At 56.5% G+C, this 26665-nt stretch overlaps 1 protein-coding gene and 1 pseudogene across 2 annotated transcripts; both read right to left on the bottom strand.

Annotated features, from left to right (window-relative positions):
* Positions 1-258: 258 nt before the first annotated feature.
* On the bottom strand, positions 259-11356 carry LOC139001166 (tumor necrosis factor receptor superfamily member 14-like; annotated as a pseudogene).
* A 4827-nt stretch (positions 11357-16183) lies between these two features.
* Positions 16184-24957, bottom strand: LOC139001167 (tumor necrosis factor receptor superfamily member 14-like). 2 transcript variants are annotated; one of them, XM_070402929.1, is made up of 6 exons: positions 24773-24957; positions 23565-23673; positions 23037-23162; positions 22105-22260; positions 21925-22015; positions 16184-17078 (listed from the first exon to the last, which is right to left on the bottom strand). In XM_070402929.1, the coding sequence occupies exons 1-6, from the start codon at positions 24839-24841 to the stop codon at positions 16985-16987; spliced, it is 645 nt and encodes a 214-aa protein (XP_070259030.1). In that variant the 5' UTR covers positions 24842-24957; the 3' UTR covers positions 16184-16984. The 2 variants fall into 2 exon arrangements, with proteins under 2 accessions (XP_070259030.1, XP_070259031.1); XM_070402930.1 differs by lacking the exon at positions 16184-17078 and adding an exon at positions 19608-21558.
* Between the last annotated feature and the right edge of the window lie 1708 nt (positions 24958-26665).

Raw genomic sequence — 26665 nt, 5'->3', positions numbered from 1 at the left:
CGCGGCCACCACGACAGAGCCGCTCCCGTTCCCGCCGGGAAGGTGTGGCTTCCACAGTGAGATGTGTGCGCTGCGGGCCAGTGTCACCTCTGAGCGCAGCCCAGCCCAATGGCCAGAGGCAGCAGCTCCCAACAGTCCCCAGCCCCCACCCCACAGGGACCCGCTCCACCCACACACAGACCCAGTGGTTAAGTTTGGGTTTTTCAAAATGCTGACACGCCGAGCTCAAAAGGTTCACCATCACTGGTATACATAATAAAAAATGTAAGACACAAAATTTTCAGTTGGAAATCGCTTCCCAGACTGTGAGGCATGTGATGCGCAGACATGACCCCGTCCCAGTCCCAGCCCAGGGGGAGGCTGAGGCCCGTCCTGCAGCTGAGCTCAGGGCCCGGGGGGCGGGTGGGGGGCAGGAGCGCCCTGGGCCAGGGCCTCACACGCGGGGTCAGGAGGGGGGAGGTTGGCACCTCAGGAGCCCGGTGGGGAGACGCGGGTGGTCCCAAGCCCCCGGCACAGCAGGTGGTGTCCTCCCCAGCCAGGTGCGGGCTGGCCTCCAGGAGGGGGTCCCGCGGCTCCCCTGACCCCGTAGCTGGTCCTTGGGGGCCTGGCCGCTTCCCACAGCCTCGCGGAGATGGCTCAGGCACCTGCATCCCGCAGCCATGTGTCAGGTGGCGGGTCGCTCTGAGGGAACAGGGATGCTGTCTCCTCCAGGGGCTCCGTGGTGACATCTGCCTGGACCCGGGAGGCCTGCAGGTCCCGACGCCTGTTCCTTTCTGTCCGCTTTCCTGTCCCCTGCGAGGGACACTCGGCGTGAAGACCAGCGGCCACTCCAGTCTGGCCCGGATGCTCGGGGTCAGCCACCCCCAAAGGCAGGAGCGGGGCCTCCCTCCCCGACTCAGCACCCCGTCCATGGAGGATTCAGCCCACAGGGACCTCCAGCTCCCCCAGCCCGCAGCCTCACCTCCAGGTTGGGGACAGGCAGCAATTCCCCAGGAAAGGAGAGTTTTCCTGCAAAACAGAGACGCCCTGTCAGGAAGGGGCTGCCCGGCCGGGGACCAGGGGGCCTGCTGCTCACGGAAAACCTCCCAGAGACCGACCCGCTCAGAGGCAGCAAGACCCAAGCACGGGCTCCTGGTCGGCCTGTCCCCGGGGCCGGGAGACGGGGAAGGACCCGGGCCCTGCCACCTCCGCTGCTGCCAACCCGGCCCCACCTCAGCCCCGTGGACGGTCCACAGGGAGGGCTGAGCCCCCACAGGGGAGCGGCTGCCAGGAGTCGGGAGGAGGGACCCACCCGCTGCTCAGAGCCAGGCCCTGGGCCGGGCACCTCCCGGGTGAGGACAGGGCCCGGCCTCGCCCACAGCCCTGAGCCTCTCTCTGCTCAGGGCCCCCTCCGGGTCTGGACACGCAGAGCGCCCTGGGCAGGGACAGGGGAGGGAGGCATGACGGGGCCTTCTGCTGCTCTCGGCTCCCTGTGCTCCTCCGTCCACTGAGGGCAGGTGGGAGCTCAGGCCCTGGTGCTGCGTGGGCACCGGGGGCACCAGGCTCCTCAGACAGGAAGTCCCGCCCCCGGGCACCCAAAGCCGCCTCTCTATTTGGGGGGACAGAGCCAGAGCGGTGTCTGGGATGACAGTGCAGGGACCTGAGCCCTGACGGGACCAGAGGCTCCTGCTCACCATGTGACGTTCTGTTCCTGATGGCCTTGAGCAGAAGGGGCACAGAAATGCCAGCGATGACGATGATGACGATGATGATGATGATGACGGGGCCCCCGGGGGAGCATGTCACGTCTGTGCTGCTGGTCCCAGGCGTCGCTTCCCTGGAAAGTGGGCCACTGCACCTGGGGGAGGAGGGGCCTGTGGGCAGTGGGCAGGGGCACCTCGGTGCCTGACGCTCACCCCGACCCCCCAAGACCCCGAGCATTGCCAGAAGCTGATACTAGCAGGTCATACTCAGCTGGGCTGAATCATCGGGGGGGGGCTGAGGGCATTTCCCCAAACCTGAACAGGATGCATAAAGGATTGCTGGCTGCCAGGCAGCTGAGGGCATTTCAATCTGCATGTTACTGCCTCCTGCTGGCCAAACACCTGGACAGCCGGGGGCAGTCCCCCATCTGACCAAGGACTCTGTGTACTAGCCCTGCCCTTTGATGTATGTCTACCTCACCTCAGGGCAAAGTGTGTTAATAAATAGCGAGGGGTCCTGAGACAAGGAGAACTTCGTTCCTTTAGCTAAGTCTTCTCTGATCCCCCAAATGCCTCCAAAATCATGTTTCCTCTCTGGACTCTTTATTCATTTACACGCAGCCCCTTCTCCAGATTCCTGAACCTTTCGAGCTGCTGCATTAAGACCACCAGCATTAGAGTGTCCCCTGCGCAGCCTGGTGCACAGAGGGGGAGGCTGCTGCCTGGGGTGGGCCCGGGGAGGGGGCTCTGGGGGGCACTCAGGTCCGACTCTCCCTGTCCCACAGCCACGGGGAGACGGAGGGAGGGGAGGAAGGGGCAGGACAACCGGGGACAGGGACACTGGTCACCAGAGAGGGACAGCAAAGGAGATGCCAGGGGTGAGGACAGATCTGGTGTCAGGAATGGACTGTGAAAGCCAGTGCCCCAGACAGAGGGACAGATGGAGGGAGAGGGAGGGGGGACGATGTATAGGAGGGGAGGGTGGAGACAGAAGGACAGACATTTGGGGAGGCTAGGAGGGGTGGAGACACAGGACCCTGGGCCTCCCTGTGGAGTCACGCCAGAGACTAAAGGCCCGGTCACAGCTGGAACCGGGGTGTGTGTGTGTGCGTGTGTAAAGTGGGCATAGGGGTTCTTGTTTCCGGGGGAATGGACTCCTCACTCTGGGAGCTTTGTGTCTGCACCGCTGACTCCGAATGGCAGGACCCCTCAGCCCTGACTCCTGGGGACACCCCGGGACACAGGGTGGGGGTCTAGAAGCCATGCCCTGAGCCCCGCATCGGGGATGTGCTGACCGGGCCCTGGGATGAGGTGACAGCGGTGTGGGAGCCACAGGGTCAGCGGGGTGGCTTGGGGTTCACCGTCTCCCCTCTGGGGGGTCCCTTATCTCCCAAGGGGGCCCTGGCAGCGCCTCCGGGGACCCGGGTCACCTACCTGGTCCAGGGCGTGCAGGCTGCCTGGGTGCCCCCCGCAGAGAAGGTGCCCGGCTGGCAGTCTTCACACAGCGTGTCCTGCCATTCGGTGCCTGAGAAACAACAGTGTCGGGCACAGGGCTCCTCGGGGCCCCTAAGGCCAGGGTCCGGGGCCTGTGTCCTCAGGGGGAGCTGCGCTCACCTGTCTCCCGCACCCTCTGGCCTGGGCGGCAGACACTGTGGGGCCTGCACTGGACGCAGGCGTCCCCGTCCTGTCGCACACAGAAGTGGCCGCGCCCGCAGCCGCACACGGTGTTGGTCCGGGTGGAGCAGTTCCGTCTGGTCACCTGGCCCAGGCCTGGACCCAGAGAAGGAGCTCAGAGCAGCAGCAAGGCCTGCCAGGGCTGGGGGAGCGCCCCGTCCCAGGAAGACACCACACTGAGGGCTGGGCAGCGCCCGCAGGCCTGGGGAGGGCACGGGGACAGGGGTGCAGCCCCCTCTGCTCTCCTGGGACCCTGCCGGCCGCAGCCCAGGCTCAGCTGGAACATAGGCCCGGAGCTGCCGGACGCAGAGGCCAGTCCCAAGGGGCTCCTGGTCTCACCTGGGTCACAGACGCGGCAGGGCAGACACTCGGGCAGGCCGTTGAGGTGGGCAGTGTAGGTGCCCGGCGTGCAGGCCACACAGATTGTGCCCGTGAACTCCCCGCAGGCCTCCTGCACCCGGGAGCCTGCAGCCAAGCGGGCACACACTCAGGGCGGGACGGCCCCAGGAGCCCGGGCAGGTGTGACACTCCCCAGGGGTCACCCCACCTGGGCTGTTCCCTAGGCCAGTTAGCCGGCTTGGCAGGAAGTGAGAACTTTCTGGAAGTTGGGGGCCTCCTGTGACACAGAGGCCTGGCTCTGAGCCCCCCTCTCTTCTGTCCTGAAATGGGCTGCCCACCCCTCAGCCCTGCCCTGAGCAGTGAGCTGAGGGTCTGGGGGGGAAGCTGGGGGTGCCCTCCGTGCCCAGGTCCTTCAGGCCTCCCATGAAGGGGTGCTGGGAGCAGAGGGGCTCCAGGCCAGGGGAGGGGGATGCCTGTTCCCAGCACAGCCCCGCTCACGGCACCCCCCAGGGGCCCTGCAGAGCTGCACCCACCTGGCCTGCACTTGGGGCATCACAAGGCCCCCGTCGGGAACTCTTCCTCTTTGCACAAGGGCATCCCCAGTGCGCAGGGCGGGGCTGTCAGAAGGAGGAGGCTCAGGGCCTAAGGGAGATGGGGGGGCATTGGAGCAGAGCAGCTGCCTGGGCCTCAGTCTGACCCTCCGGGAAATGGGCCATGCCCTGCAGGGGGCCCAGGACAGGATTGTCTACTGAGGATCCTAAGAGCCTGGGTTTGGGACCACCCTGTGTGTGACCTCTGACCCTCTGGGCTTGGAGAGTGGGCCCTGTTGTGCCCAGATTTCAAGATTCCCAAGAAACCACATTAGGGAGCCAATTCGATGTAAAAACATAAGAATCTGTATTCAAGCTAGCTTGGGCCCCCCATCCATATCAAGGCAAAACCAAATGGCTGAGCGCCCAACCCCGCCCGAAGACCGGTTATATAGGGGGGGGTTGGAGAAAGGGGAGGAGAAAGAACTGTGCTCTGCCGCCTGGGTGTGGCTAGCAGAGTAGGACGTGGCCCCCTACCCTGGGGCAACCTAGCCCTCGCCCTTTCATTCCCCCCTTTGTCTTGGAACTTCCGGCTCAATCATGAGACGGACTGATTCCACCGTTGCTAGAGGCCCATACTGGGCATATTTTAACAAATGGTCTGGTGGAGGGGAAAGAAACCATTTTAGTTTTAACAATTTCTATTGAAATAGGATTTTTCTTCTTAAAATTCCTTCATGGCTATCAAAAAGCCAAATTAAGATTAATTTATTTACTGTCCTGATGTTTGCATAAACACAACAAGAATGGTAACTGACTACCTTTGCTGGAATCTCATGGTTGAATCTTAATGTGCCCCGTAGGGCCAGGAAGCCATGCCATCCAGCTGCCATCAGGCCCGCCTGCAGTATCTGCTGAGTTAGGTGAATTCTTCACCTGTATTCCACCTGAGCCCACGCTCCAGGCTTTAAGGCCCATCTCAGTAGCTCTCCTACCCATTGCGGTCCAGAGTGTGTGGGGGTTACGCAGGAACGTAGAGGCATTCCTACTGCTCCCCTTCTTACCAACCGCCAGTGATGGTAGGGCATTGGCCTGACACTCCAGCGCCAGCCATGTTTAGGGCTTCCAAGCAGGATACCAGGCTTTCTTCGTGGCATTCTTATTGGCTTCAAGTCTTTAGAGCTCAGACAGGGCTCTTTAAAACATGATATTCCAGTCAAAGTTTTCCGTTAATAAAACCACTATTAGGAACCGGTCTTATTGAATCTATGCAAAGAAATGTATTGCCATGTTAGCATTGCCAAATTTTGGAGGAATTATATAAGAAGAAAGACATACTGATCTACTCTAAGATTTGCTGACTTTCCTTGCCAATTCCTTTTAATTGTTGGCATTAAACTTTCTTTTTATGCATAACCATGCCTCAGATCTTCTATTCTAAACAGGCTTTTTTCAGACTACCCCTGACATGGGCATGGTCACAAAGGCCTGCGAGCAGTACACAGGCTGCCAACTGTTAGCTGTCTCTCAACAGAGACCAAAACCTGATGGGCACTGTTCCCTGCCCAGGTGGGCACCTGCCCTCTTGGCAGCTAGGCATCTTTTACTTTTTGGGGTTTACCCCACATAGTACCCTTCCAGGACAGCCAACATACATTCAAACCTGCAAGAGAATTAAAGGTCAATATAACACATCAATACAATGAAACATAATATAGGCATCATGGCCGCTTTAGGCAGTGACATTTTAAATTCTATAAATTGTTCTTGTCTCTTTGGAGCCATGTCCATAAAGATGCAGGCATTATTTAAGTCTATTCAATGTTACCAGCATCAGGCAGGTCGAGCACGCCGTAGAGCAGGTTGCGTTGTTCTTGATCGATGACGAAGTCTTTCCGGATCATGGATGGGTCCGCTGACCGGACGTGGGTGTGATGGACTCAGGTTGCACGTGCAGGGCTGCCAGGGCCTCGTCTATGGCAGACAGTTAGTCAGGCAGCAGGTCCAGGAGACAGGTGGCTAGAAACATACCTCCGACAAAGCAGCTTACCAGGCTCAGGACTTTCTGGCAGAAGGCTGAGGCTTCCGGGCTGGCTCCCGGTCAGCGCAGCACACAGATGGGCACCAGACTGCAGATGAGCGTGTGCACCAGCAGGAGCACCAGGGCCTCCAATTTCACCTCCAGGCCCACAGGCAGTGGGGGAGCCGAGGCTACTGCCTCTGGGCGACACACCAGGAGCTCTGGTTCTCCCCAGGGCCCCATGGTGGCCGGCTGCTCCAGTGATTCTCAGATCTCGCGAGGGTTTCACTCCATGGCCCTCACCAGGTTCAGCAACCAGGCTTCTTTCAAGGGAGTGCGCTAGGATCAAATTTTATCAGCTTCATTCCCGCTTATCTTTACAGATTTTAAGGCCCATGAAGTCTTTGCTTCGGGGAACTGTGAGTTCCATTCTTAAATATTCCAATCAGCCTAGAATTCTAAAATTTCAATCCAGCACTGAATATTACATGGTAAATCAAAGTACCCAGCAGACAAACAGATAGAAATGTTTACTAGTTAGGCAGGTCGATTCTACCTCTGGCAGAGAGCAAGCGCCCTTGGGGAAAGATCCCAGCGGCCGCTCAGGGTGCTTTGCTATCCGTCAGAGTACTCAGCTTTAAGAAGTCATGCGTGTGCTTTTTTTTTTTTTCAGACCTTCATATGTATATGAATAAATAATTATACCCAAGTAGATATACAAATATTAAATAAATATTTACATTCTTTTAGCGAACAAGTCCTTGACTTATGTTTTATAAACGGCATTCATCACAAATAAATAAACAAACAAATCCAAAACCAAAACCCGAGAAAACCAAGGCCAGAAGTACCCTCTGACGTTTCAGGGGTACCGAGGGAGGAGAAGTTAGGCTACGTCCAGTCCTTCTCACAATCCACCAGTGACCAGTCCCAGCTCACTGGTCTATTATTTATTTATATCAAAGTCATGCCTTCTAGTTAGAACTCTTGGCCTTAATTTTTAGGTTTTATGTAAATAAGGAACATTTCTCAGATTTAGTAATACATTCAAAATTTTTAAGAGACATAGAAATTTTCAAAATGCAATGTTTAAAGATAAAGTCCATCTGTAATAAAGCGAAAATAAGCCCTAAGCTCCAGTTAGCATTGTTAGGCATGCCCATGAAATTAGCGGTACCCAGGAAATAAACGTCCGGGGGGCCATTTTTGCCATTTCTTTCCCCACTTCATCTGACATCCAAAATATACCAGGCTACATAGCCAACCGGCTTTCCATTCTGACCAGCACCCTCTTGTGTTGCTCCTTGGCTGCCTCAGGCCAGGCCACTTGGTGCAGCCTCAGAATGGAAAACGCATCGATATCCAGGACTAATGTCAGCATTTTACTAGAATTTATTTTTTTCTACCTGAAATAATTGTACTTTAGAAATTGGATTACTGCTATTAGTTTCTTTTAAAGACTTGGCTATAACCTTTAATTGTCTTTAGTTTAAGGAAAGCAGGGTTTTCTAGATTTAAGAGATTAGTTTAAAAATAAATCCGCGAAGCAAGCACGCTTGCAGCCTCCGAAAATTTTGCTTTAAAGCTCCACCCCCGACTAAATCAGAGGGCGGGGCCTTTGCTGTTTCAAGATGGCGGCCCCCAGGGGCACGGCAACCCATGCGGCCAACATGGCGGCAGCCAAGTTATGCAGCAAAGGAGCCACCTCTTGGCCGCATGAATGTTGATTGGCAAGAGGTGTAGCCATTGAAATGCAAATTAACATTTCTAAAGATGACTGCAGGCGGAATTGGACCACCTGCATGCTAGGGAAAGGGCGTGTCTGCTCTGCTCTCCACCAAAAAAAAGGGTGTAGCTTCAGACTTAAAAAAAGATTTTAAACTTTTAGCTGGTAAGTTAAACATTCAGTTCTTTAGATTTTTCATCAGGTAAACTAGAGCAAACCATTTCTTTATCTCCAATGGGCTCTGGAAAACCACATTCGAGTCCCGTAAACAGACTCTGGCCCCTCTGGTCTTTTTTTTTTTCCCTTCTTTCAGATGTAAATTGATTACATTCCCCAGGACCATCCCTTCAAGACCAAAACAGTCCTGGGTTTTTATTCTGTACATAGCAAAAAGTCAGGTTTAGCTCAAAACTATGCGAACTCGTTTCTAAACTGGCCCTTCTCCCTTTACACGTGCACAGAAATCCCGGGTGCATTTTAAAACTTTTACATTTCTAGCTGGGGTGATCTCCATGGGAAGAGGCCAGCTCGCGCGGCCGCTGCCGCCGCTGGGTGTCCGGCCCTCAGGCTCCGTGGGGGACCCTTCCCAGACCTTCCCCCGGACCCGACGCTGCCGGGGGCCTCGCTGCTCCGGCATCCCGCAAGCGACCCGCTGGCCTTGCTCCCCTGCGCTCCGCCCAGCTTCACCCACTCGCCACAAGCTCGGGGCCAACGCCGGCCAACGCAGGCCACCACCGCCGCCTCCGCCAGGCTCCGCGAACGAGCTTGTCCGTGCCCGGCCGGAGCCCCCAGGGCCGCCCCCCGGAAGGCGCGCCGCCGCCCATGGCGCCGAGCGCTGGCTCAGGCTGCGGGGCTCGGGCTGCCTGGGCTGCCGCCGCCTCTCCCGGCCTCCGGCCTCTCCCAGGCCGCGCGCCGACGCCGCAGCCGAGCCACCCGGCCCGCGGCGTGGCCGGGCTCCGGGGCAGCCGCGCGCCGCTCCCGCACGCCTGCCCCCGGCTGCAGAGCAAGCGGCTCCCGGGGCCCCAGGCACAGTGACACCCGATCACCCTCCCTGCCTGGGAGGCGCGTGGGCGGGCAGGGACCTCTCCCCTGTTTCCACATTCACATATTTTCACCAGACATTCATTCAGAACAACTTCCCAATTTCTGAGGGAGCTCTAAAGCCTCCCGCAATAACATCCGTCCAGTGAGTCCACAGAAAACAAAAACACAGACAGACAAACAGGGCCCGAAACAGCCTTCCAATTCCATGGAAGAAACAGACGGCTGCATTATGCCAAACCGTCTCAGATTGGGATTTCTACAGACCTCCCGACTTTGGGAGCAAAGCTACCAATACAGATGGCGGAAGCTACCCGCCTACGGATCCCCCGACCTCGGGAGCAAAGCTACAGATACAGATGGAGGATCGAGGCGTCCCCCGACTCCTCCCGCCCTTTGACCCTCATGTGCGTCCACGGTCAATGTGGGCGAATACAGATTTCAGAAGTGAGCTCACACAGAACAGACAAACACAAGTCACTTACCGCGGCCATGCAGATTCTACGAATTGGGGAAGTCCCTACATGGTCTTGGGAACCCCGGGCGAGCCCCCAAATGTTGTGCCCAGATTTCAAGATTCCCAAGAAACCACATTAGGGAGCCAATTCGATGTAAAAACATAAGAATCTTTATTCAAGCTAGCTTGGGCCCCCCATCCATATCAAGGCAAAACCAAATGGCTGAGCGCCCCAACCCCGCCCGAAGACCGGTTATATAGGGGGGGGTTGGAGAAAGGGGAGGAGAAAGAACTGTGCTCTGCCGCCTGGGTGTGGCTAGCAGAGTAGGACGTGGCCCCCTACCCTGGGGCAACCTAGCCCTCGCCCTTTCAGGCCCCGCCCCTGGGAAGGCCAGGGCTGCTCTGACCCCACAAACTCAGCCTCGCTGCTCCCTGTGCTGGACCTCAAGTCCTGGAGCCACAGGGTCAGGGCAGGGACAGCTGGGGCGGAGGTGTGGGAGGGCGGGCTCTCTGGCCTGACAGGGTCACAGGCAGGGGGAGGTGGAGGCAGAGGCAGAGGAAGGAATAGGAAGGGGGAGGGGTGAGGAGATTGGAGGGGGAGAGGGAGGCCTGTCAGTCAGAGCTACATTTCAGTAGTAACCATGGGGCTTATAAGCTGACATGTCGCAGGAAAAATAAAGGAAATGACGCAGGAAGCCTCCCTCCCAGGCACAGACACCCAGTTCCTCCCCAGACGGGGCCGGGCGGTGGGGGAGGATTCCGCCCTGAAGGGGGGGACAGGGGTCCACAGAGGAGAGTCCTTGGAGGGGGTGGCCTCCTGCCTGGGCCCAGTCCCAGCGGCCAGGGCTGTGGGCAGGGCCGGCTCCCCCACCGGCGCTGGGCTGCTGGGCGACACCGTCCCCGACTCACCAGCCTCAGGACGTCAGCCGCGGGCATCGGGCTGCAGGGGGGTGGCCCCCAGCCGGGCAGAGGCTGCATGTCCACCCCGGGACCCTCATTCCCTGACCGCGGCCTCGGGACTCCGGCCGGCAGGACAGATGGACGGCGGGACAGACGGGCTCATTCTCGACCTGGCAGTTGTGGCTGATCCCAAAGAGAAAGTGAAAAGCAAACTGAGCTCCTGTTGCTTTTATCCAAACCCCACCCGGGACAGCCCGACCCTCCCGGGCCCACCCGCACACCCTCAGACGGTTCACCCTGCGCCCGGGAATGGCTGGTGGAAAGGTTCCGCCTCAGCCTTTCTCAGGAGGAGCCACAGGGCCTAAGGGAGGGGGCGGGGGGGGGGGGTGCGGGGGGTGAACCCTCTTTTTTTTTCTCTTCTGAAAGCATTTGAGCAATACTAGGCTACCGGGGTGGTGGGGGGGCAGTGAGAGTTGACACCCCCCTAAGCGGCCCCGGGTCTCCGTGCCCCGGGAATGGCTGCAGCACCTCTGAGGGATCGCCCCCCTCGAGTTCCGCCCGATGCCAGGCAGTCCCGTGTCTCCCCGTTTGAGTCGGGGTCCCCAGAGGCTCACCCGGAACTGGAGTTCAGAGCAGTCGGGGGCTTGGGCCTCCCTCCCGATGGAAAGACACCGGCCCTTTCCGCGCTCCAGCCTCCGCGCCTCCTGAGTCTCACTGCTCTTCTCTTTCCTTCTGGTTGTAGGATTTCCCCTCAGCCAGCCTCCCTGTGGTCCGGACGATGTCCGTTTTGTCTTTAGTTGTAGCTTTGAAGTGGTTGTCGGAGGCAGCAATTTCAGGTGTTTCCGGCGGCCGCTGCCCTCTTTGGGCTCATTCAGACTTCAGCTGCGGGGCCGCTCCCACTGGGAAAGTGAAGCCCAAACTGAGCTCCTGTTGCTATTTTTAAGGAACCGCAGGGCCCGCTAAAAACACACAACACCACCCCCAAACTGCCAGCCAATCCTCTCACAGGAGGGCGGACCCCCCCCCCCCCCGCCCCCCGCCCGCCCCAACCATACTCACAGGGCGACCACAAGCCAAACCAACACTCTTCCTCTTCCAGTTCCTGCGACATGTAGAAAACCCTCTCAGAAAAAGGTGTAACGCCCTGGACGCAAGCCACTGTCACAAAGAACCAAGAGACGTTTCTTATGCAAAACGCAAAGGGTTTTATTGCCAGCATGCTGGGACTCACAACATACTCTGAACAGAGCAGTGGCTGTGAGCCCCGATTAAGGGTTTAAGCACACATTATATACTTTTTAGCAAACAGGGGGAGAAGTAACCTGGGGTCATTCTACTGGAGGTCTGGCGCCGTGAGAATTAATGCCTGTCTAGTTTCTTATCAAGTTGCTTGTTTTTCAGTTTACTCCCGGGCTGCGGCCATCTCCCGTAACCTCCCTGGCTGCAGCTGTCTCCCATAAAAGTTGATTGTTTCATCTCCCCCTTCTGACCTTCCTGATTGCCCTGGTGCCGTTAAATGTAACACTCTGGTAACGCTCTGATGCCGTTTGTTCCTTGACCTCTCTGACCTGATTACATTGGCGCCTCTCATTCCCCCCTTTTTCTGTGGACGGTCTCTAATCTTAGAGACCTTCAGGCTTAGCCAAGGCCGAGTATTGTTGCCTGAATTCCATACCAAGATTTAAACCAACTTTTCTGCGCCTCCCTTTCCTTCTGTCGCTTGGCTAGCCGCTGCCGGAGTTTGGTCATGGACTTCTCTACTACCCCTGTATGATCGGAGCTTTCAAACAGCAGGGCTAGCCCCCAGCTACTGAGTCCAAGCGTTTGGATAGGTAGGCTACAGGTCTTTTCCAGGCAGGAGTCAGTCCTTGGGTGGCAAATTTCTTTATCCAAACAGAGTCACCAGGTTGGAAGGGATGAACTGGATAAAGGCAGATCATCTCGGATGTGCTTCTGGTCTGCTTTCTGGGTAGACTGTAAAGCCTGAAAGAACTTGAGTAAAGATTGGTTATGGAGCCGAAACCGGTTTGGCTCAGTGGATAGAGCGTCGACCTGCGGACTGAAAGGTCCCAGGTTCGATTCCGGTCAAGGGCATGTACCTGGGTTGTGGGCACATCCCCAGTAGGAGATGTGCAGGAGGCAGCTGATCAATGTTTCTCTCTCATCGATGTTTCTAACTCTCTATCTCTCTCCCTTCCTCTCTGTAAAAAATCAATAAAATATATTAAAAAAAAAAAAAAAGATTGGTTATGGATTTCAGCTTTTCTAGCGAGAATCTGTAGAGGCCCCACTGGTTTTAGGGCAGCCTCCTGGGCTGCTTTGTCTGCAGCCTAGTTCCCTCTTGCTTCTGGGGAGTCAGTGCCAGTTAGCCCATCGTCCTTGCTCTGCTCATGTCTGTCTAACTGCCTACTATGTTACCTCAAGGATCCTGGCTCTGAATTCTTTCAGGGAAAATGGGCGTTGAATTCTCTTCTGTAGCTGCTTCTGTGCTGAGGAGGGACAGAAGTTTCTCTCAGGGTCAAGAGATCCTTGCTATCTGTCAGAGGGACGATGAGGCCTGGTCATAGAAGGAGGTGGGCTTGTGACCTGGAAGAGACAAACTGTAACAAATGGTCTGGTGGGAGGGAAAGAAACCATTTTAGCTTTAACAACTTCTATTGAAATAGGATTTTTCTTCTTAAAATTCCTCTATGGCTATCAAAAAGCCAAACCAAGATTAATTTATCGACTGTCCTGATGTTTGCATAAACACAACAAGAATGGTAACTGACTACCTTTGCTGGAGTCTCATGGTTGATGTGCCCCGTAGAGCCAGGAAGCCATGCCACCCAGCTGCCATCAGGCCCGCCTGCAGTATCTGCTGAGTTAGGTGAATCCCTCACCTGTAGTAACTCCACCTGAGCCCACGCTCCAGGCTTTAAGGCCCATCTCAGTAGCCCTCCTACTTGTTGCGGCCCAGAGCGTGTGGGGGCTCCGCAGGAATGCAGAGGCATCCCTACTGCTCCCCTTTTACTCTTACCAACCGCCAGTGATGGTAGGGCATCGGCCTGACACTCCAGCGCCAGCCATCTTCAGGGCTTCCAAGCAGAATACCAGGCTTTCTTCGTGGCATTTTTACTGGCTTCAAGTCTTAGAGCTTAGACAGGTCTCTTTAAAACATGATACTCCAGTCAAAGTTTTAAAACCACTATTAGGAACCGGTCTTATTGAATTTATGCAAAGAAATGTATTGCCATGTTAGCATTGCCAAATTTCGGAGGAATTACATAAGAAGAAAAGGTTACTGACCTGCTTTAAGATCTTCTGATTTTCCTTGTCTTTTATGGACTCTCCAGAGTCATAACAAAAAGAGTAACTGTTAGATTTCTTTTATCAGTTCCCTCTAAGTACTTTGGCATAACTATTTACCCTCTGTTTAGGGAGGCAGAATGTAAATTATTTACTCTTCCTTCTTATTACATACACAACCTTTCTAAATTTTATACTTTCAAATTAGCTTTTAAACCTTCTTTCTATGTCCTTTAAAAATGCATAATCTTGCCTTAGACTTTTTACTCTAAACATGCTTTTTTCAGACTACCCTTGACATGGGCATGGTCACAAAGGCCTGCAAGCAGTACACAGGCTGCCAACTGTTAGCTGTCTCTCAATAGAGACCAAAACCCGATGGGCACTGTTCCCTGCCCAGGTGGGCACCTGCCCTCTTGGCAGCTAGGCACCCTTTACTTGTTGGGGTTCACCCCACATAGTACCCTTCCAGGATAGCCAACATACATTCAAACCTGCAAGAGAATTAAAGGTCAATATAATATATCAATACAATGAAATATCTGCTACTAAACATGTGATACTAAAGTCTATTCTTGACCTTTCTATGAATTGTCCTTGTCTCTTTGGAGCCATGTCCATGAAGATGCAGGCATTATCTAAGTCTATTCAATGTTACCAGCATCAGGCAGGTTGAGCACGCTGTAGCTTGACGAAGTCTTTCCGGATCATGGATGGGTCCGCTGACCAGACATGGGTGTGATGGACCCAGGTCGCGAGGCCGTCTATCTTGAGAGCGGTGGGGGTCGTCAGCATCACAGAGTTGGGTGTAGGGACCTTTCCATCGAGGCCCCAGGAGGTGCCTTTTGCCTGGGTGGCGCCAAGGCGTAGTCAAATGTCCTCGTGCGCCCTCTGGAGCCCTCTTAAGAAAAGACAATTTTTGCAGCAAGAGAGTCAGGAATGATAGGGGGTGGGGCCTGACCAGCTTCATTCTTGTCTATCTTTACAGATTTCAAGGCCCATTGTCTTTCTTCACAGGTAGGGGGAAAGGCCTATTAAGTCTTTGTCTTGGGGAATTGTGAGCCCCACCCTTAAATGTTAACTAGAAAAGCCACAAAATATCTTTTAAATTACCCCAGAATTTTAAAATCCCAACCCAGCATAGAATATCACATAGAAAATCAAAGTTCCCAGTAAACAACAGAGATGCTTATAAACATCAAATAAACATTTACACTTACACCTTTTCAGTGAACAAGTATTTTTACAGCCTTGAGCTCTTGAGCAGACAACAGGAACATCATCCAAGTCCCCTGATGGGGGCCTGACAGGAACAGATGTGGGGGCCTTTCCCACATCCCAGGACAGGATTCTTGACCTATGTCTTATTTAGATAGAAACGGTATTTACCACAAACAAACAAACAAATCCAAAACCAGAAACCAAGAAAATCAAGGCCAGAAGTACCCTCTAATGTTTCAGGGATACCAAGGAAGGAGAAGTTAGGCAGTGTCCAGCCCTTCTCACAATCCACCACCAGTGACCAGTTTCAGCTTTTTAACATTCATTTAACATTTTTTTTTCTTTCCTTCCATTACACCAAAGCCATGCTTTTTAGTTAGTTAGAACTTTTAGCCTTAATTTTTAGGTGACATGTAAATAATTAACATTCCTCAGATTAACAATACATTCAAATTTAACAAGGATACATATTTCAATTTACAGAAACCAGTTTCTACCTGAAATAATTGTACTTTTACTTTAGAAATTGGATTTAAGCACATTTCCTGCTTCATAGGTGATTTGAACTTAAAAGTTTTAAGTTTCCAGCCAATAAGCCTGGCATAGCTGCTAAATTTCAAAATGGTCACAATTTTCCTGCTGGGGAAATCAAAAGCAACTCCCATAGCTATTCACATGTAAATTTGACTTTCAACTTCCTGGTGGTATTTGCCTTAGGGCGCGAAATTTTCTCCGCCACTTTTTAAGGCCAAAACAGTCTCGGGTTTTCACTCTGTACACAGCAAAAGCTCAGGTTCAGCTCAAAACTATGCGAACTTGTTTTTAAACTGGACTTTTCCCTTTACATGTGCACAGAAATCCCGGATGCATTTTAAAACTTTTCAATTATAAGAAGGACTTTTTATCATCTAGCTGGCGCGATCTCCATGGGAAGAGCCCTGCTCCCGTCTAGAGTAGCCGCGCCACCCCCAGGTGTCCGGCCCGTGGGCTCCGCGCGGGACCTTTCCCAGACCTTCCCCCCGACCCGAAGCTGCCGGGGGCCTCGCTGCTCCGCCTCCCGGCCTCCCGCAAGCGACTCAGCGGCCTTGCTCCCCTGTGCTCCGCCCAGCTTCACTCACTTGCCACAAGCCCGGGGCCAACGCCGGCCAACACAGGTTGCCGCCGCCGCCTCCGCCAGGCTCCGCAAGCGAGCTTGTCCGCGCTCGGCCCGAGCCCCCAGGGCCGCCCCCCGGAAGGCGCGCCGCCGCCCATGGCGCTGAGCGCAGGCTGCGGGGCTCAGGCTGCCTGGGCTGCAGCCGCCTCTCCTGGCCTCCGGCCTCTCCCAGGCTGCGCCACCTGGGCCCGCGGCGCGGCCAGGCTCCGGGGCGAGGGCTGCGGTCACCGCGCACCGCGCTCCCGCTCGCCTGCTCCCCGACTGCAGAGCAAGAGGCTCCTGAGGCCCCAGCCAGCTCACCTTCCCTGCCTTTACATTTACATACTTTCACCAGACATTCATTCAGAGTTTAAACAATCCATTCAATTCTTAACAACTTCCCAATTTCTGAGGGAGCTCTAAAGCCTCCCGCAATCTCCTTGAACTGATCAATCACAATACCCAAAGGAGCAGTCTGAGTCCGTCCCAAAACATCCGTCCAGTAAGTCCACAGAAAACAGAGAAACAGGCACAGACAAACAGGGCCCAACAGAAGTGAGCTCACACAGAACAGATAAAGCACACAAAATAGACAAACACAACACATAGACTAATGACAGACAACAAAGAATAAAAGACAAGGACAGACACAACGCGTTGAGACAAAAATTGAAGGATCCAAAAAGATGGTTTTACAGAGCCAATTGACCTAGCTGGCAACAGAATTACAGAACCAGAATCAGAATCCGTATCTAACAGACGGAACAGACAAGAGTCCAGGCGTCCCTGGTCCTCTCCAGACTCCACCAGGGCGTCCCCCGGGGCTGTGGCCTGCGACCTCCCGACACGTCTGTCTGCCGCAGTCGGGGGAGGCTCACGCCCCTCCCCGACAGCCACCAGACCGAACAGATTTGCCAGCTCTGACTAAATTTGTGTTTCCAATATCTAAGCGATCGCTATTCAGAAAGGCGCCATCACTTACCCCAAGAAGCGTCTGTTGGAACCCAGAGGCAGCTGCAACAAATATCTTGGTGGAACCTCCAAATGTAACGCCCTGGACGCAAGCCGCTGTCACAAAGAACCAAGAGACGTTTCTTATGCAAAACGCAAAGGGTTTTATTGCCAGCATGCTGGGACTCACAACATACTCTGAACAGAGCAGTGGCTGTGAGCCCCGATTAAGGGTTTAAGCACACATTATATACTTTTTAGCAAACAGGGGGAGAAGTAACCTGGGGTCATTCTACTGGAGGTCTGGCGCCGTGAGAATTAATGCCTGTCTAGTTTCTTATCAAGTTGCTTGTTTTTCAGTTTACTCCCGGGCTGCGGCCATCTCCCGTAACCTCCCTGGCTGCAGCTCTCTCCCATAAAAGTTGATTGTTTCATCTCCCCCTTCTGACCTTCCTGATTGCCCTGGTGCCGTTAAATGTAACACTCTGGTAACGCTCTGATGCCGTTTGTTCCTTGACCTCTCTGACCTGATTACATTGGCGCCTCTCAAAGGAAGCAGATGGAAAGCTGATACAACGAAACTGATACACTTCCTTTCGGGTTGTTCCATTCTAAGGAAAACGATCAAATGGACAAAAAAGTCGTGCTGTACCTTATAAACTGTGGGCTTTTCGGTTCATTTCGAGTGTACAACGTCCTCAATCCACACGCAAAAATGAGGTATAAACAGTTTTTGCTATCGGTGGCGAGAGACTGGATAACGGGAGACAATAATGAAGGCTCTCCGGAACCAGAGACCAATCCGTCCGGCCCTTCCCCTGGGGGGGCAAGGAGAGCACCTCGTCAAGATCCACCCACAAGGCTGCCAGGCGACAGGAAGCAGCATGAACCTGCGTGTGTCCCAGCGAGTGGAAAGGAAAAATGCCCTACGAGAGCCGGCAGGGTTTGTGCCGCCCGTGGAGAAAGAGCAAATCTAGATACTCATGTGAATTTTGTCTGGTCCCTCTTCATGGAGGAAAGTGTTCTACGCAGGACCATACGTTAGACAAGTACTCGGAACTCTCATTGTTTTTGTAAAGAAAAATGTGATAATTATTGAAAAACAACACCTACAGTGCATTATGATCTGTAGTTATGATGATATAAATAACGTGCAGTTTGCCCAAAAACGTGTGGTCCCTGGCGTATGTCTTAGAGATTTCTATGCGGAAGGAAATGTGTTTTAAGAGAGAAAGACAGGCGCCCCCTGTGAAATGAAGGGGGTCGGGAGGTGAGCTCAGCGCAGGGGACAGACAGCACCGCCAGCGCCATGTGGGGACGGACCAGGGGGCGGCGGCCTCCGCTCTGTACCGGGGCGTGGGGACCGCTGTGGGGCCTGGCACCGGGGGTCCTGGAGCCACCGTCACCCCCCACCACCCACAGCTCCACCCACACAGGAGGCCTCGAACTGCCTCCAAGTCACCGCTGATAACACTCTGAAGCCACAGGTGGCTGCGGCTTTGAACTGGCTTCCGCTCTGAGCATTTCACCCCAAGGTTTCCTCTCATAGAAGCTTGGGGACCATCTCCGTGGCTGTGCAGGAAAAGCTATACATTCTGTGCTGATCAATTCTGCCGCGATGTGTGCGGTTCGAGGAGAGACTGTGATCTGAGAATGAGTCGCACACACTGAGGCGTCACCTAAAAAGCATTTGTTGGGGGAACAGTTTGCGCTGAGAGCAGCTCAGATCCTGTCTCTGGTGAGTCCCACCCACTGGTGACCCCGCCTGAGCCGTGGGGGTGGGAGGTCCGGGGCCATGCAGTTCCCTCTCTGCCCTGGAGGGGGCGCCCTCCCCGTTCATGTGAGTCCCGGCGGCCTCCTGGGTCTCACTTTATGCCCTGGGTTCTGGCTGTCGCTCATGTTGGTGCCAAATCGCCCCGAGTTGCCCCCACGACCGCCCGCCCTCAGAGACCTGCGATGCGATCCCCTGTCCTGGGCGCTGGGAAGGCCTCGAAGCACCGACGTCCCAGGGACACTGGGCCCCGCTGACCGCACTCTGGCTCCCAGCTCCGTCCTCCATGGCCACCAGCAGGCTCCTCGGACAAGGGCTGCTGGGCCGGGACGGGGCGTGGGGACGGGTCCTGATGTCCATGGGCGGGGCTCGCAGCCCAGCACCCCTCTTCCCACTCCCTGTGCCTGAGCCCCAGGGGCCCCACATGGTTCCACACATTCACGTCCAAAGCGCCTCCACTTGAAGGAACCGGTTCGCGCTCTCCTTCCCGGGCGGGACGCGGAGAAGGGAGGCCCCCCCCCGCCCCCCCCGGGCACATTCTGGCGTCCACCCGTGGGCAGTGGAGTCCGGCAAAGGGATCGCTCCTGGGAAAGCGCGGGCCACAGGGACGGTAAGCGGGGGTGTAGTTTGGAAGTTCTAATGAACTGGGCGTGAAAATGGGTGGTTCCGGGTCTCAAGAGAGAGGTCTACTCGCAGATGCTTAAAGCTATGCGCAAGGCCCGAGGATTCCCTGTTAAATGTAGTCAAATTCTTTTTTTTTTTTAATTAAATCTTTATTGTTCTGATTACATTTGTTCCTCTTTTTTTCGCTTAACTCCCCTTCTCCCAGTTCCCGCCCCACCCTCTGCCCTCACTCCCCACCCACTGTCCTCATCCATAGGTGCACGATTTTTGTCCAGTCTCTTCCCGCATCTCCCATTCCCTTTCCCCCCCAAGAATAGTCAGTCCATTCCCTTTCTATGTCCCTGATTCATTGTAATCACCAGTTCATTCTGTACATCAGATTATTTATTCACTTGATTCTTAGATTCACTTGTTGATAGATGCATGTTTGTTGTTCACAATTTGTATCTTTACCTTTTTCTTCTTCCTCTTCTTAAAGGAAACCTTTCAGCATTTCGTATAATACTGGTTTAGTGGTGATGAACTCCTTTAGCTTTTCCTTGTCTGTGAAGCTCTTTATCTGACCTTCAATTCTGAATGATAGCTTTGCTGGATAAAGTAATCTTGGTTGTAGGTTCTTGGTATTCAGTACTTTGAATATTTCTTGCCATTCCCTTCTGGCCTGCAAAGTTTCTGTTGAGAAATCAGCTGACAGTCATGTGGGTACGCCCTTGTAGGTAATTGAGTCTCTCTTGCTGCTTTTAAGATTCTCTCTTTGTCTTTTGCTCTTGGCATTTTAATGATGATGTGTCTTGGTGTGGTCCTCTTTGGATTCCTTTTGTTTGGGGTTCTCTTCGCTTCTTGGACCTGTAAGTCCATTTCTTTCACCAGGTGGGGGAAGTTTTCTGCCATTATTTCTTCAAATAGGTTTTCAATATCTTGCTGCCTCTCATCTTCTGGCACCCCTATAATTCTGATATTAGTGCGCTTGAAGCTGTCCCAGAGGCTCCTTACACTATCTTCACACTTTCGGATTCTTTTTTCATTTTGCTTTTCCTGTTGGGTGTTTTTTGTCGAATCTTTGGTTTGATTCTTGTGCTCCTCTGGTCTGCTATTTGGTATAATATTCTTTATTTCAGTCCATGTATGCTTACTTTCTAATTTCTTTATCGTAGCATCGAGGGTCTCATTAGTTTTCGTGAGGCTCTGCTCAAGTTTATAGCAAGCCCTCAAAATTGTGATTCTTAGCTCCATATCCTCCATTTCTGTCATGTTTTTTTGTCTCCGCATCTTTTATGCTTTCTTGGTGCACCCCCTTGTGGTCTTTGTGCGCAGTCTTGTTCTAGCCAAGCCTTAATTGCTGTAGTTAACACTAGAGGGATTTGACCACCAGGCCGACTGGCTGTAGGAATCAGCTGTGTGGAAAACGTCTGCCTTCTGGGGAGGCGCTAATCCAGCCTTTGCCTGAGGCGATCGGCAAATGGCTGTGCGCAGGGTTTGGGCGGGGCGGGCTCAACAGGGCGGGCGGAGGGAGCAGTTATGGCCGCTCTCAGTCCCGTTCCCAGAGGCTCTGCTTCTCAGAACCCCGGCAGCCGCTGCAAACCTCGGAGAGAAAGCTGCCCTCAGGTTCCAACTGATGCCGGATAATCCCGCTTCTCCCGTTTGAGTCTGGGTCCCTAGAGACTCGCCCGGATCTGGAGCCCAGAGTCTGAGACTCACTCCCGTCCGAAAACGACAACCGCGCCCTCAGCCACCAGCCCGCTTTGCGCGCGCTCCTCGGTACCTTTGTATTTTCCACACTGCGCCGCCTCTGAGCCTCGGTTTGCTGTTCTCTTTCCTTCTAGTTGTAGAGTCTCTCTTCAGCCAGCCTTCCTGTGGTTCTGGGTGATGTCCGTTCCGTCTTTTAGTTGTATTTTTGAAATGGTTGTTTGCGGCAGCGGTCTCCGGTGTTTACCTATGCCGCCATCTTGGTCTCCCTCTAAATGTAGTCAAATTCTTGATCCCTTGAACTTCATCCATGAAACTTGCCCCTGGCTTCCTGAAGGGACTGCTGACGTTCACACGGGGGAGAAGGTTGGAGAACGGTTGCGTGATGGATCCGCAGCAGAAGGTCCAGAGAAGATCCCGTTCCTGCGTGTGCACCGCGGGCTCCAATGCGCGACCGTCCGGACCCAGCGCAGGAGGTGAAGGGTCTCCGGGCGGGACATGGCCACCGCTCACAGCCTGCGGCGGGGGGTGCGAGTGTTTAAAACTCAACCTGCTCCCTCTGCGCCGCCGCCCGAACCCATCTCTGCGCAGCGCCAGTGGCGACCCCGTGGCCCCGAGCCCAGGCCGGAGTCCAGAACCAGCGAGAAGGCTTCAAAAGGGCCGCGCCCCATCGCTGCCCCGCGCCCGCCCAGGGGCTGGGATCTCCCCTCTCGGGGGAGGGGAGGTCGCCCGGGGCAGAGGGGCCTCTGTGTGTCCTCATCCCAGACAAAGACAGTGTCTCCCGCGGCGAGGCCCGGCAACACACAATGTGGTCGACTGGCGTTTGAATCCTCCGCGCCCCCAGCGAACCTGGCAGCACCTCCTGGGACCCGGGTCACCTACCTGGTCCAGGGCGTGCAGGCTGCCTGGGTGCCCCCCGCAGAGAAGGTGCCCGGCTGGCAGTCTTCACACAGTGTGTCCTGCCACTCGGTGCCTGAGAAACGACAGTGTCGTGCAGAGGGCTCCTCGGGGCCCCTCAGGCCGGGGTCTGGGGCCCGTGTCCTCAGCAGGCACCCCGCTCACCTGTCTCCCGCACCCTCTGGCCTGGGCGGCAGACACTGTAGGGCCTGCACTGGACGCAGGAGTCCCCGTCCTGTCGCACACAGAAGTGGCCGCGCCCGCAGCCGCACACGGTGTTGGTCCGGGTGGTGCAGTTCCGTCTGGTCACCTGGCCCAGGCCTGGGACCCAGAGAAGGAGCTCAGAGCAGCAGCAAGGCCTGCCAGGGCTGGGGGAGCGCCCCGTCCCGGGAGGAAACCACGCTGAGGGCTGGGCAGCGCCCACAGGCCTGGGGAGGGCACGGGGACAGGGGTGCAGCCCCCTCTGCTCCCCCTGGACCCTGCCTGCTGCAGCCCAGGCTCAGCCGGAACATAGGCCCGGAGCTGCCGGACACAGAGGCCAGTCCCAAGGGGGGTCCGAGGGACGGGGCGGCAGCAGCAGGGACGGGGGCAGGGTCTGCTCCACAGAAGGCCAGGCCTCTTGGAGTGGCTGAGACCTCCCAGCCTGAACCCCAAAGCATTGTGGCCTCCACCTTGGTCCTGTCCTTCCTCCTGGGGTGCCCCAGCCCAACCGCCAGCCCTGGGCAGGGAGGAGACCCAGGGACCAGTGCTCAGCCAGAGGAGGACCCTGGGGAGGGTGTGGGGTCCTGGGAACCGGCACTGCAGGTGGAGGAGGCCTGGCCCCGGGGGCCCACGGGCTGTGCCACAGGCGGGGGTGCCTGCAGGGCACCGGGTGCTGAGCTCTGGACTCGTGGGTGACAGGTGCTGGGGCTGAGGCGCGGGCCCTCTCTAGGGAGAGGCAGGTGTGGCCATGGGATGAGGCTCCTTGAAGGGTCCTGGGCAGGGAGCCCCCTGGGTGACGGAGGCCCGGCCCCGGTCAGCCTGGGGTCCTGCAATCAGTGTGGCCGGGATGGGGGGCTGGGGGCTCGGCACAGCCGGGGTTGGGCTCCTGGTCTCACCTGGGTCACAGACGCGGCAGGGCAGACACTCGGGCAGGGCATTGAGGTGGGCAGTGTAGGTGCCCCGGGTGCAGGGCGCACACACTGTGCTCCTGAGCTCCCCGCAGGCCTCCTGCACCCGGGAGCCTGCAGCCAAGAGGGCACACAATCAGGGCGGGAGCCGGGGAGCCCGGGCAGGTGTGACACCCCCACCCAGGGGTCACCCCACCTGGGCTGTTCCCCAGGCCAGTGAGCCAGCTTGGCAGGACGTGAGAACTTTCTGGAAGTTGGGGCCTCCTGGGACACAGAGGCCTGGCTCTGAGCCCCCCTCCCCTGGCCTGAAATGGGCTGCCCACCTGCAGTCCCGCCCTGAACAGGGGGCTGAGGGTCTGGGGGGGAAGCTGGGGGTGCCCTCTGTGCCCAGGGCCTTCAGGCCTCCCATGAAGGGGTGCTGGGAGCAGAGGGGCTCCAGGCCAGGGGACGGGGATGCCTGCCCCCAGCACAGCCCAGTCCCCGGCGCCCCCAGGGGCCCTGCAGAGCTGCACCCACCTGGCCAGCACTTGGGGCAGCACATGGCCCCCATCGGGAACTCCTCCTCTTTGCACGAGGGCATCCCCAATGCGCAGGGCGGGGCTGTCAGAAGGAGGAGGCTCAGGGCCTAAGGGAGATGGGGGGGCGTTGGAGCAGAGCAGCTGCCTGGGCCTCAGTCTCACCCTCCGGGAAATGGGCCATGCCCTGCAGGGGGCCCAGGACAGGATTGTCTACTATGGATCCTAAGAGCCTGGGTTTGGGACCACCCTGTGTGTGACCTCTGACCCCCTGGGCTCAGGAGAGTGGGTCCCGTCCCTGGGAAGGCCAGGGCTGCTCTGACCCCACAAACTCAGCCTCGCTGCTCCCTGTGCTTGACCCGGAGCCCTGGAGCCACAGGGTCAGGGCAGGGACAGCTCTGAGGGGGAGGGGGGCTCTCTGCCCTTTCGGGGGGCGCTCACTTCCACTGGAACCTCGCGCGAGTGGCTGGGGGAGGCGGATCCTGGACAGAAGTGTCCCAGGACCTGGGACCTGCCCCTCCCTCCTGGGCGGGGAGCCCTTCAGGGCGGTGTGCGGATTGGCTGGCGCAAGTGGGAGGGGGTGGTGGTGGGCCTTCCTGTGTGCGGATTGGCTGGCGCAGGTGGGGGGGGTGGGCCTTCCTGTGGGAGGATTGGCTGGCGCAGGTGGGGGGGTGGACCTTCCTGTGGGAGGATTGGCTGGCGCAGGTGGGGGGGGGGGTGGGTTTTCCTGTGTGAGGATTGGCTGGCGCAGGTGGGGGGGGGGGTGGGTTTTCCTGTGTGAGGATTGGCTGGCGCAGCGGCCCTCGGGCCTGACTCGTCACGAGGGGGAGAGGGGCTCTGCGGACAGAGAGGGGCACAGGCAGGGGGAGGCGGAGGGTGTAGACGGCAGGGACCCAGGGACGGGAGGCCTGTCAGTCAGCGCTGCTCCTGAGTGGTAACCACGGGCTTAGGAGCTGACGGCTCTGGAGCTGATGGAAACGCACAGGAAGCCTCCCTCCCGGGCACAGACTCCCAGTTCCTCCCCAGACGGGGCCGGGCGGTGGGGGAGGATTCCCCCTGAATGGGGGGTGGAGGGGGACAGGGGTCCACAGAGGAGAGTCCTGGGAGGGGGTGGTCTCCTGCTGGGCCCAGTCCCAGCGGCCAGGGCTGTGGGCAGGGCCGGCTCCCCCACCGGCGCTGGGCTGCTGGGCGACACCGTCCCCGACTCACCAGCCTCAGGACGTCAGCTGCGGGCGCCGGGCTGCAGGGGGGTGGCCCCCAGCCGGGCAGAGGCTGCATGTCCACCCCGGACCCTATTCCCTAACCGCGGCCTCGGGACTCCGGCCGGCAGGACAGATGGACGGCAGGACAGACCGGCTCATTGAGACTTCAGCTGGGAGGCGACTCCCAACCAGAAAGTGAATCCAAAGTGAACTCCAGGTGAGCCCGCCCAACACCCACCCCAAACGGCCAGCCAGTCCTCTACCAGGAGGGCGGGCCCGCCACGCCCAACCATCACATACAGGGCGGACTGTGCAAGCCCAACCAAGGCCCAGCCAATCCTCTACCAGGAGGGCGGACCCGCCCCACGATCTCTGAAGGGCCAACCGCACAAGCCCAACAGTCACGGGAGGGTTCACACAGGCTGAAGGGCTCCCCTTCCGGGGGGAGGGGCGGGGCCCAGAGTGAGTGCAGGTCCCAGCTCCCCAGAGCAGTTCGGTCCCCTCTCTTGTCCAGGAGCCGCCTCCCCGGCCCGAATGCCCAGTAGAAGTGGGCGCCCCCCAAAGCGCATCTCACTCCCCTGTCGCTCTGCACCCCAGAGAGCTGACCTGCAGCCTCTCCCCACGCGGGCAGAGTCCTCTGAGCCTCCATGACCTGTGTCCCCTCTGCCTGGGGAGCTGTTTGCACCCACACATTCCAGAGGGAGCCTCTCAGGGGAACTCTGGGCCCTGGGGGTGCGGGAGGGGCACTGTCACCCCTGAGCACCTGGAGGGGCTCCCCACCATGTGCACTTACACCCACCTTCCTGCAGGGGGCGGGCTGGGTCATTCCTGCCCCCATTCCACAGACGGGAGGTGGGGACTCAGAGAGACAGGGCCGGGCCCAGGGCTCCGGGTGCAAACGGTGCTCAGACCCAACCCTCATCTCTGACCTCAGAGGCCTGGGCCTCCACCTCCGCCTCCTGCTCACACTGTGGAGGCGGCACCGGCCCCTCGGCGGGAATGAGGGAAGCGCCGTGGAATGAGGGACACGGACACAGGAACCCAGGGGCCTGGAAGGGACTGCCTCTGCAGAAACCTGGGGCGATTTAGCACCAGAATCAATGGGGTTCGTGGGTCAGATCCGGTGAATGAAACAGGAAACGCTGAGGCCTTCATGACATCAATAGGACATGATGGATGGATGGATGGATGGATGGCTGGATGGATGAGTGAATGAAAGGGTGAGTGAATGGAATGATGAGGGAATAAGAGAGTGAATGAGTGAGTAATTGGATGGATGGATGGATGGATGAGTGAATAGATGAATGGGAGAATAGATGGATGAGCGAGTGAGTGGATGGATGGACGGATGAATGAGTGAGTAAATGAGTGAATGGGTAAATGGATGGCTTAGTGAATGGGTGAATGGATGGATGAGTGAATGGGTGGATGGATGAGTGAATGGTTGAATGGATGGGTGAATGGATGGATGGGTGAATGGGTGAGTGATACCTGAGGACAGTGCTTCCTTCCAGTGAGTGGTGTTGTTCAGAGGAGAAAATCAGTTGGTAAATGCAGGTGAGAAATGGAACGTGCTCACAGTCTGAGGTCGCTCCCCAAACTCGATCAGCTACACAAGCATCACGTCTCAGGGTTTCTCCCGAAGTCTGACCAGGAACCGGAGATTGACCTGTCCTCAAAGCATCTTGCCCGAGTTATTTTTAAATAGTGACTTTCGGAAGCCGTTCCACCCTTGCTGCTTGACACAGTCGCTACAAGGAGGAAACATCTGCACAGCATATGTTCCAAGGGACCTCGCGTATAGGGCATACTGTTTTTAATATGTTTGCTCCCCTTCTTAGCGCTATGTGTTCTTACCAGGGCCACCTCCCCGGGAAAGGTTGTTTCACCAGCTGGGAAT

This window comes from Myotis yumanensis, unplaced genomic scaffold, assembly GCF_028538775.1.
Source record: "Myotis yumanensis isolate MYYU_CA2020_CCGP unplaced genomic scaffold, mMyoYum1.0.hap1 SCAF_112, whole genome shotgun sequence".
In the NCBI taxonomy this organism is placed as follows: Eukaryota; Metazoa; Chordata; class Mammalia; order Chiroptera; family Vespertilionidae; genus Myotis; species Myotis yumanensis.
Note: the sequence above shows the minus strand (reverse complement) of the source record. Positions and strands in the feature narration are given on the sequence as shown.

Coding starts and splice junctions, on each gene's coding strand:
- LOC139001167 (XM_070402929.1), bottom strand. CDS start 24,841: ATGCAGCCTCTGCCCGGCTGGGGGCCACCCCCCTGCAGCCCGGCGCCC. Junction 23,674..24,772: donor CAGCTGACGTCCTGAGGCTG/GTGAGTCGGGGA, acceptor CATCTCCCTTAG/GCCCTGAGCCTCCTCCTTCT. Junction 22,016..22,104: donor CCAGAGGGTGCGGGAGACAG/GTGAGCGGGGTG, acceptor GTCGTTTCTCAG/GCACCGAGTGGCAGGACACA.